General features: G+C 38.6%; 1 protein-coding gene across 1 annotated transcript in view; it reads right to left on the reverse strand.

Moving 5' to 3' along the window:
* Nucleotides 1-4980, reverse strand: part of LOC135473897 (F-BAR and double SH3 domains protein 2-like) — a 54937-nt gene extending 49957 nt beyond the window's left edge. Inside the window, exons 1-2 of the mRNA XM_064753831.1 lie at nucleotides 4885-4980; nucleotides 4556-4653 (exon numbers count right to left, since the gene is read on the reverse strand). Of these exons, the coding sequence (XP_064609901.1) occupies nucleotides 4556-4653; nucleotides 4885-4926 (140 nt within the window). The 5' untranslated portion in view covers nucleotides 4927-4980. The remainder of the gene's footprint in view (nucleotides 1-4555; nucleotides 4654-4884) is intronic.
* Nucleotides 4981-11662: the final 6682 nt, after the last annotated feature.

The following is an 11662-nucleotide window of genomic DNA, read 5'->3' on the forward strand; positions in this document are numbered from 1 at the left end:
CACAGCATATAATTTAGTGTATGATAAAATCCAAACATACAAGGAAAAATAAGTTTGGCATCTGTTCAGAGGTTCCAGACTAAAAACTTAGAATTATTGCAAACATCATTACAACACTGCATCTATGACATTTCCCAGTGCATGTACAGCATAATTCATCCAACTGGAGCAGACAGCTATGCTTCACATAAAAAATTTAGTTTAATATCCCCTCGTCAGTAACAAAGTCTGGTAAATAATTAACTTTAACACTTCATATATTATGAAAGATGCCATCATTGCGTGTTCAATGAAGTATGTAGTTCTCTCAGAATATTTCAAAATATTGGTTGCAGAGGTGGTTCAAAAGGTTGAAGAATTTGGGTACATAAAAGCACTACAGTTTGTATCACCATGACAACGTCTTTTTCATTTGTGTCATTTACATATATATTTACGAGTATATAATTATAATATCATCATATAACATATTATTATTATATATTCACTGATTCTTTCCTCTTTCATATAAACACGTATTCTGTACATCCATGTGCATGTAAAATAGAGAGCATTCCGGCGACCCTTTTTCACAAAGACTGCACAGTGTTACAAACTTGTACATGTAACTTCTATGGTGACCACAATTGTAGGTATACATCAACATGGTGGTTTAATATGTGAATATAGAGTTACATATTCTTTGTGAACCGTGCCCCAGATATGTTACCGACCCATTATACAAGACTTACGTGAATCAAATTATATATATATATATATATATATATATATATATATATATATATATATATATAAATGTATTTATGTCCAACTTTACAGCTGTATTTAAATGATTTAATTTATAACACATAATGCTTATTATTAAAAGGAACAATGTAAATTAAATTGGTCTACATGTCATATTCCAAGCTTCAGTTATCATCAATTATTTTTGCCAGATATAATTGTCAATGACATTATCTAAAATGAAATCACACGGGTTGGAATGATACATACATGAAAGTAAATAACTAGTAATACAAGACTGATTAATTCTGTATTATAGTGAATTTAGGCCGTTCTAAAGATCATGACATACGTGGACCAGGTTAAATGGTAAAGGTAACGATGCAGACAAAGCTCAGAAGATACCAATGCACTTTGCCAGGAAAATGGCATGTACAATAACGTGTACATGTACATTAAATGTCATTCATCCAGGTAAAAAGTCGAACCCATGCCAAGGAGACATGGACTGATGGGCACGAGCTAGTGGTTTGCACTGAGGCAATCTACATATATATATGTGTATATCACTCAGCCAGGCGGATATACGACATGTTATACACATACATTGTTTACCAGTACATTATTCTACATGATGCACTTATACATCCAGGCTCCAGGATCACAACGCTGCCTTCGACTTAAGACTTAAAATTAACGTGTGGTATACTGGAAATTATACCTGAACTTCAATTTTAGATTTTGTTACGAAAGTCTGAGGTGACTCTAATTAATTAATTATACTGGCATATTAAGTTGTTTTCAAGTCAAAACAAATTCTGACCTTAGCCTACGACAGTTTCATGATTGGGGACAGAGCACACATACATGTACCACAGATTTAGCCAGAATTTGAAATCAGGCCCTCTCATTTCCAATTTTCTCCCTATCTGTTCGATGTTAATTTTGTCAGAATAAAGACACTGAGACAACCCACTGGCTAAACACAGGACATGTACATGTGCACATGCAATTATACATACATGTAGTTCTACATTGAGTGTAATTTCATGTAAATTTGTAACAGGTGTACATGTAAATGTACATTCTAGGGAAAAAATCAGCAGTAAACTTTAAACACTAGTTGAAGTGTACAGCCAGCAGTACAGATATCACTATTATAAAAGACAAATCATCCCTAGAATGCTATATCCTAGATTTCTGGCTATATGTCTACATGTGTACGCCTGATACACCTTAATCAACGGCATGAATTCAATCTTTATCTGATTTAGACAACCTGTCAGCTGATCCATTTTCTCTCACAGATACATTTATATATTTAATGCAAATTATCATACAGATATCATTTTAGCATGTAGCAAAAAGCACATAATGAAATTCTACACATGACCCAGTGTGTTCTATAACATATTTATAGAATACATCTAACTCAGTTGTAGGTGTGTAATTATATACCGTCTGGATACTCCCTGCCACTTGACTTGATGGCCTTGTCATTTTTACACATCCAAGGAAAGCACTACTGCTAATGAAGTACTTGTTATCGAAGGTCAAAAAATACTTCATCAATAAAAATAAGCCCTTAATCACATGTCAACCTTGGGGCGTGACTGGACAGGGAGTTTGAACAAGGTCGACCTAATACTATGTGTCAATGATTTAATGAAATGAGGGCTTTGCACCCAGTATAGCTGTCCCAAGGGCACTTTTGCCCCCTGTTGCTGGGGTTTCATGCCTTTACAGCAGGTCTCCTGTACGAAGTTGTGATGGAATGGTGTAGAGTGCGGTGTGGTGTTTTCTATCAGGCACCAGCCCCACCTCTGTACACCACTCGTCGCAGTATTGATCTTGAATCAGCCTAATACGCCATTCAGCCGCGGCCTGGCAGAATTCCAGCACCCCACACTAACCGTCCTCCCTTCAGGCTCAGCCAATACACAGGGATTTTAGGTCAAGTCGCTGTGTTTACATGCAGCGTGGAAGGGGCGTTTGCTGTGCCCTGTGCCACGAGCAAATGGGGTGTGCAACTCACAAACACCATATATATGGAAATGAGGAATATAAGAATGCTTCTACATGTGTACTGTATAGGGGAATATGCTGAAGTCTGTCACCCAACATAATAAACATGTTTAGAAAGTTGGGTGCACGCCTACATGCACCATAACAACATCAAAGGTGGAATCCCACTTATTTCAAATGCTATATAGTGACTTTCTGTACCTCATGTCATTGAAACCGTGTATAATGATTTGATTCATGAACACAAACTGGAAAATGATTACCCTAAATGACCATAAATTTCGTCCATGAAAAGCGCTTGGAACATGGGAGATATTATACTGAAAAAATGTAACTTCCAGCACTCGTTTAGGGTAACCCCTGCAGACAATGTTAAACATCCTTAAAGCGGACAACTAATCCAACACTGCTATCGTCAGTTTATACTACTTATACAACTGGCACACTTCACAATGGACCTGCTAAATAATTTGCTGAGTCTTCCGGCCAAATAAGAAAAAAATTCATGTGCGGCCAAAATAAAAAAACAAAAAAAATTCTGAGTTAAAAGCATTTATGTATGCAGCAAGGCTTGCATTTATAGAAATCTACATGCTAACCGTATGCTAAAATTGGCAGCTTAGACTAATACAGTAATAGCCCAGACTAAACAGTCATACAAAAAATCTAATGCGTTATTCATGCATGCAGCTATCTTTGTTCTTAACATCTGAGCTTCATACATTTACAGCAGGTAAAAAAAAAAAAACTGTGACGATTCAACAGCCATAAGTTGTCTCCAATTACGCACATGTACAAATAGTGAAGTTGAAGACTTCTGATAAGAAACTACTGTCATAATATCATAAATCTGTGACCAGTATTCTATTTATTCATTTGATTCTTGTCTAAAGTCATTTGTAATCTATTCCTACTGGCAAAATATAGCACACCTAAATTTAGGTCAGTACAGAGGTATGAACTTGAAGACTGACACATGCGTCTCACATACAACTACATAAGTGCATGTACATGTACACTATGTCTGGAACATTTTAATGCGTTTAAATTGTATTTCAAATTTATAAAATAATATATCAACAATACATATATGTACGGCATATTTATGTGATATACAGTACGATTATTCCTGCATAATACAACATCAATTTTTAATGGGAAACCATGTTGAACAGATGTCAATGACATACAGGGGTCTTCATGCCCAAGGTGGTTAGTGTGCCAGTGTGGCGCAAGGACCCAGGAGCACCTGACCAATGCAGTTGCTGTGAGTTCAAGTTCAGCTCAGTGTGGCTTCCTTTTCGGCCATACGTGGGAAGGTCTGCCAGCAACCTCCAGATGGTCATTGGTTTTCTCTGGGTTTCCTCCCACCACAATGCTGGTTACCATGGTAAACGTATATTCAATGGAATATTCTGTCTTATTACACTATTTTGGAAGTGCTCTAGAACATTAGTTCGCAATTAGGTCAACTCCAAAACATCTGCATTTGCGTGATTAAAATGTGGTGGTGAATTTGACAATGATTCAGTGCTTGATGATAAAGAATTCGTCTTAGTGAACAACCACCTCTTCAGCACTCAATTTCTCTTATATATTTTGACAATACGTACGTTCAAATACACGAGATATTAAAAGTAAAATACTTGTAACATGGCCCATCGTACGTAACACATAACGATATAAGTGATAGCCATCTCTTTTAAACACAGCTGAATTCAAATCAACATGAGCAAATCATTCAGTTCGCACTATTAAAGAGAGCTGAGATTGCGAAAGCATTATGTCGAATACGTGCACTTACCGGATATCATCGAGAAGATCACATTCTTGCTGATGCTTGGCTTGTAATTTAGCCGCTTGTTCTGAGTGAATATTTTTGATGCCAACAGTTGGTTTGACCTGAAATAACAGAGAAGATAATATTGTCAACCTGGGGGATCTTATCTATGTTTTCTATCGGCTAGAAATGCCAACAGACGTTGTGAGCCGTGTACTGGAAATGCCGATGCTAAAACAAGCCATACAGAGAAAAAACGGTACACTAAACAGTTGTGATGTGAATAACTCAGTCAGTTCAAGTTATTTGTGGATAAATAACCCCCACATCCGTAGCCACAACCTATCTCTTACCTTCCTAGGCGGTGGTTGCATTTTCTCCGATGTCATCTTCATTCATTCACACTTCGAATCGCTCTCACCGTACAGTCCGCTCTGGTAAGTCCGCCATTTTGAACCGCTACTGTGCTGTTACGTTTACCCCCCGCTGGTAACGCTGCGCTAAGGTAAACATCGCCGCGCGACAAGGTATTGTGCTCGCTGATTGATGCTTAAATGTTATTTATGGAAAGTCCTGTTCTCCACGTGCCTAAAACCATTGATTCAATCAAACATAAACAGAGGTAACATAAATAATCCTATCTGATTAGTTATACTCCCTGATATTTAAATGTACAGGGACAAACTGACTGCGTAAGATAAATTTGGTGAATGTCACAAACACACATATATAGGCCTACATATACATATGTGTACAATAGCATTTATCATGCATGCATAGGCTGTTTATTACCAGGATATTTTTGAGGGTCATGGGTCCATGTCTTAATCATCGTTCTCAGGTGTGTTAATTAATATTGCGCAATGGAATTAACGATACCACGGAAGCGACACAGAAGAAAAAGAACAACAGAGAAAGAGAGAGAGACAGAGACAGAGAAAAAACACACACACACACACACCTTACTTTATCGTATCAAACCTTTGCACTTTTTAATTTTAAAAAAAAGAAGGGTGGGTGCGTTGGTTTATCCTGTGTCACATATCGTGTGACCTTAAAGAGGTGGATGTAGCAGTGCAATTACATAAGAGTATTTCTCATTTATTTAAGAGTAGCATGCAGATTACACACATATACACATCAGCTAACTAAATAGTGTGTACATAAAGCCTGTACATAAAGGATGTTACACATGCAGCTTAAAATTTTGAACAGCATATTATTGTTTGAGTGAACGATTAGAGATAAAAAAAAATAATTTGCAGAACATTATTTATGGTTTGCAAATTTCATTGTTCAATCTTCTTCAGGCCAACGTATATTTTTTTATATATATCGAAAATTTTGTCTGAATCAAGATAAAGCGCTGGTTATATGCCAAGATATGTATGCCTACATGAGTATATAAAACCAAGCCATGATTTATAACAATCGAGATAAGCCCATAGCCTGTTATAATTAAAATGATATCACACCGCAGTATGTACATATATTCATATATATGCTTTTTATGATATTTATAATATTTATTTTTTTTATACAAGTAACCTAATCAACAAAACACTATTACAAAACATGTGAATCACGTGTTGTATTTTAATTAAAGGATGTTGGAGTTGTGTGACGTTAAACCAATCTCAATCCTGATTCGTTGACGCGTGACTGATCATCCGGAGTGCACTGGAGCGAGACGGTCACAAAACAACACTCCCGTGCCGTACACAAGAAAGTCACTTCAGTCGTTGTTTGTATGACTTCTTCTAACAAACACGTAGGCCTACACATTCCTTCGGGCCAATCAGATAAAGTTATATGCGCACAGAAATGACAAATAATATCTTAGTTTCAGTATCGTAAACAGGACAGCTTTGGGCACTTATAAAGGCTACACATGACCAACGTGGTATGCCCACTATATGTAACTGTAATACACCCCCCCCCCCCGCCTCCCCCTGCACTGACAAATTATAGAGTTATACTGGCCTATATAATAGTTTCCAACTTATAAAAGTTACTGTGCGCTAATTTGACCTAAAGCATTTTTTTCTTATTTTATTGTTAATTTATATATTTATTTATGTCCATTTGTTTTGTTTGTTTGTAGATAGCTTAGAGAAAGAAGAAAAAAAAAGCAGAGAGGTTGCAGTTTTGGTGGGGGTGGGGGAAGGCGCTGATGACAGAGCAATTTTAAGAACGTTGGGTACAAATCTGAGCAATGAAGATAAGCCATTCAGAATTACCTGAAATAAATACTGTCTTATAAGTTGTCTTCATTTTGTGTTAGAACATATGCAGTTGGTTTGCGGGACACTTGAAAAAAAAAAAAAAAGCACACACACACACACACACATATATTCCTGTCACTCAGTGACACTCTATATATAGGCCTACCCTGGTGAAACTGTATATTTACGAACTATTAGGGCAGTGGATATTGGGAGAAGGTTGGATGGAAATGACATGCATTGAGTTTCAAAATCGGTTCAAAATCTGTAAATGAATTGTGAAGTTATCAGGGGGAAACCGTTGCCCACCAACGCATGGACTTTTATATGCGATCCTTACAAATTTCGGCGTATTCGAGCCTTGATTGTCACTGTCGGTTTTTTCCCCAACCATGAGTCGTTGAGAGATGCAGCAAAACATGAAGTTTGCACTCTCCAAGTGCCTTCTAAATAGGCACTTGGAGAGTGCAAACTTCCACTCCAGCCAAATGCATTAGTTTCCATGCAATTTCCATCCCAAAGTTCAGGACAGGCTGACAGACGGGCAGGTGTAAATGGCGGAAAACCTAACCTTCTATTGCCGGAAATCATGCAGTGCACAAAATTTCATCAACATCCATACATAACTTCTTAACCACGTCTGACAACGGTGAAGAATTGTTTATCAAACTCACGCATACAGATCCGATTCATCTCCAAAATGAAATGGATTGGTTCTTGTGCCAAAGCCAAGCGGTGCAAAAAATTAAATCAAATTTCATGCCTTAATTTGTTTCGTGAAGTTGCAGATAGACATTTGACAATGACAAATCCAAAATCCATATCCGCTTCACTACCACATTTAATGCATTGGTGAGAGATCAGTACCCAGCTATGTAGCAAATTTCATTCAAATTCGTCTATAATTTTTTCAGTAAGGTGGCGGACAGGCCGAGAGAGGGACAGGTACGCATAACAAAACCTGTATAATTATGACCAAAACATGACAAAATACTGTTTGCAAACTTTCACAAAGTTTGGGAGCATAACTCACGTTTTGGATTGCCCAACCAAGGTACCAAAATTACTTCACCGACTTAGCAAATGTCTAGGCATTCAGTGGGAGGGAAATAATGTACGTTGTCACTGAATGAGTTCAGACCACTGGAGTCTACATCAGAATGGGGATAGCCTACAAGAAACAGGACTATACCTAGCCGTGTTAATATGGATGACATGTCAAGGCTGACATCTTTAGATTAAGTTTTCCCAGGTCACATCAGCTCAGACGTCTAAGCACGTCTGAGTTGACTCAGTGGCCATTTAATATACACTTTGTAAAACATGAAAGTTTTTACAAATATGTTTTCGTCCTAAGGACAATGAATATACATGTAGTTCGTATATTTATTTATTTAAATGGCGTAAGTAATATTTAACTTACACGCAGGCGGCCAGTATCATGGTTTGAGAATCCGGGCAGAGCCCGGACGAAACACACGACAATTCGCAGGCTGTTGCCAGACCTTCCAACACGAATATAGTTCGTATTCTTTAAGATTACAAACGTATCCTCAGGGGCCGGGATAACGAACTGTTTAAGACTTAAGCCAGACTTGGTTTTAACTTGTGCTAATATTCCTGAACTTGGATTTGAACTTAAACAGCAATTTTCATATTTTTCAAGAGGGTCTAAGACAGTTATAAGAATGAAAATAAATTCCTTAAGTCTTGTCACTGTACTGTTTTGAAGATACGATAAAGTCTCACTTAAGTCAAAGACAGCTTTGTGATCCAGCGGCCTGGGGATAGCCTTTATAGTAGTGTAAGGATAAAAAAAAAATCGGTTATATGTTTATATTCTTAAAGGCTATCTTTGCACTGCCCGAGAAAACATTTGTAAAGGACTTTTTCAGTTGTGATTAAACCTAATGAAACTATATTAAAAATTAAATAGGCAAGGGAATACAACAGTTTGTAGACAACGACCCCATGCAACCCCAGCTCCATGCACCCAAGCCTTCCACTGTAAAACCCAGCTATATTTAAAATGGCCACCTTTTTCATCTTTCTCTGGTGAAAATAATAATAAATATAACTCTAACCAGAGAATGCAACAGCCTTATTTTGTTGTGATAGGTGACATCTGAAACGTGAAAACTATCTCTCAGGCTTTGATTTTAATTTAATACTTAATTCACTTATCCAAGATTGCAGAAAGCATGCAGTGTAAAACCAAGCTAGCAGAAACGGTATAGCGTGGTATAGTTGAAACATGATCGCCCATAACCAGTGATATTTGGCCGCTTGTCAATCTACCGCAGTTAAGGTTTTATTCTTATTGTTCATATAAAAGTTTAAATAGTTACAACTTACGCCCCCTAGCACCATGACTTGAGCAGAATTATGCACAAAAAGGCAGTGATGTTAACTGCAATTTATTAGACATCACATTTGATAAACAATCACATTGAAACAATGTAAAGCGACCAGGCCTCTGGGGCTTCACCTGCAGAATCCGGGTTTATGCATTCCTACGGTATGAAAGATTATAGCATGAAGACTAAAAACCAGAGCTGCACGTGTGATGCACGTGATTCCGGTTAGGGTGCATTTCAAAACGTTCTCTCTCCAATGCATCCAATTTCCATACTAGTCAATCAAGAACGTCTTTTTCTTAGCAGCAACGTCTGTGACGTGATGAACGGTTAAGTGCCATTGGCATTTTTGAGGTTAATTGGCACAAGATAGAGCGTTGTGGCACGATTTACTGATGTGTCATAAAGTAGTTGGTCATGTCGATACCGTCAGTCAGGTAACGTCGAGGACAGACTTCTCTCAGGTCTACCAAGGGCGACAACTGTCCCGGAAGGTCTCCTCATCTGAACAACGGTGCTTTCGTGATCCCCAAGTGTCCAGGTTCATCATGGTGCTCAGAGCATCATCTTCAAAAGCTGCCAATGTCGGTGGTTTACTCCAGGCACTCCGGTTTCCTCCACCCATAAACCTGATCACAGGGAAACATTCTTAAGCACGGATAAAAAAAAAGAAAAAAAAAAAGGGGTGTTATATTCATGACGCTATACGTGGCCTATTAATGTATCGTCTCAGCATATGACGTCGAACCACCAAAGGCTCTCCATAATGCCTTAGTGGCATCATTATGTATGCTCACAATATTTTGATAAACGCCATTCCTGAACATCTTGTCTAGTCTTGCTTATGTTCACGAAATCACAGGAGATATACCATGACCTTTCCTTTGTTCCACAGCAAACTCAGCTTTCTTTACTCGATATACTGAAGTGATTCGGACAGCTTCAACTTTCGGATAGTTAGCATGTCCCGTTTTTCACATTGCCTACTAGATCGACAGCTAGGCACATCTATACGTCGGAGCGACGCAAGATATGTTTTCGGCGACTGAGTGAAATCGTATTCAAATCGTGTACTAGAATATAAGTCGTCGATAACAAAATATATATTTCAGTTGAGCTTTGATTGCGACTGTTCATATATTCAACGTAACGATCTAATTCAACACGATGAATATACAAACAAGCCCAGGGCTAAGCGGACTTAGACACAATCATGAAGCAGAGCGCCAGAGATTCTGCACGTTTTGTCCATATTTACTTACAAGAGAATTATACTCATTGTAAAACTTAGGAAACTTAGAGTGAAGGAGCTGGATGGAATAACCTTGACACACTAGTTTGTGCAGTAATAACTTGTGACGCTGATTGGAAAACACAAAACACATGATCTAACAAATGCTACAAGGAGAGATGTGTACATGTTATATGCAGGACCCTTGAGTATATTACTGTCTATGTAAGGATAATTGAATCCAGTAAACCAACTCCCCCACCACAATGGCCCATGATCTGAACGGGCATGGAACTTCTGTCCGTGACAACAATGCCTGTTGTGGTGACAAAGCAGAAGAACAGAGGAACGCTACTTCCGACAAGTATTCTGGTCAAGCTGGTCAAGGCAGTTTTATGTTCAACTGCCTTCTTGGCAAGAACGGCGCTGGTTCGGCTGTGGCTTCATGTTGCGAAGTGCAATGGTTTCCCTCGCCTTCCAACCATAAAGCTGATGGCCATCATGTGAGTGAAAAGAGGAAAACAGTCAACCAAAACGAACCGGTATTTATTTATTTGTTTGGAGTTTTACGCCGTACCGAAGAATTTTTAACTTATACTTAGCGGCCAGCGTTAAGATTGAAGGAAATCTGCCCTGGGAAAATCCACAATTATCCACAGGTTGCCTCCGTGACCTTTCCAATGTCAAAAAGAACGCAAATGGCATCACCCAAATCTGATCATTCAGTCCTCCGCGAGTTGCCAATGTTCATGATCTTCATGTGCTACAGCAACGTGCCAACAGACAGATATCTAAACCAATGTGTACCACCACGGCATCCCAGGAAGTGCATCCAAGACTGTGATGGACACAGACCCCCATTACAATTTCCGTTTTTCTGTAGGGACGATTGTAGTTCTGTGAATTTTAGGGTATAAAGTCTTTTTTTGCTCCCAGGCGTCCATTTTTGGTGCACAGGTGCATGCTTGGTATTAAAATGATGGAAACTGTCTAAACTTTGAGGAGGTATGAGCTTTATTGATGAAAGTTTGAAATTCTGGGTGAGAGGACACAAGGTGTGAGGTAGTGATGAGGCTGCGAGTGACCTTGGCGTTGCTAGGCACGCCTCCCAGAAAGGTCCAGATTTTGACGGTCAACCTATGTCAAGATTTTTATGGCTTCTTTCTCACAGGCTGGGCCAGGTATGCACCAAAGCTTATTGGCCACGGAATGTTTGGGACTGAGCTACAGCGCTAGACGTTAACATTGTCGCTTATGGAAAATTAATGGGGGTCCGAGGTCTGATTGGTTGTTTTGGAGTAGGTGTTTTGATGATCGA

The sequence above is a fragment of the Liolophura sinensis genome, chromosome 8 (genome assembly GCF_032854445.1).
Source record: "Liolophura sinensis isolate JHLJ2023 chromosome 8, CUHK_Ljap_v2, whole genome shotgun sequence".
NCBI lineage: Eukaryota > Metazoa > Mollusca > Polyplacophora > Chitonida > Chitonidae > Liolophura > Liolophura sinensis.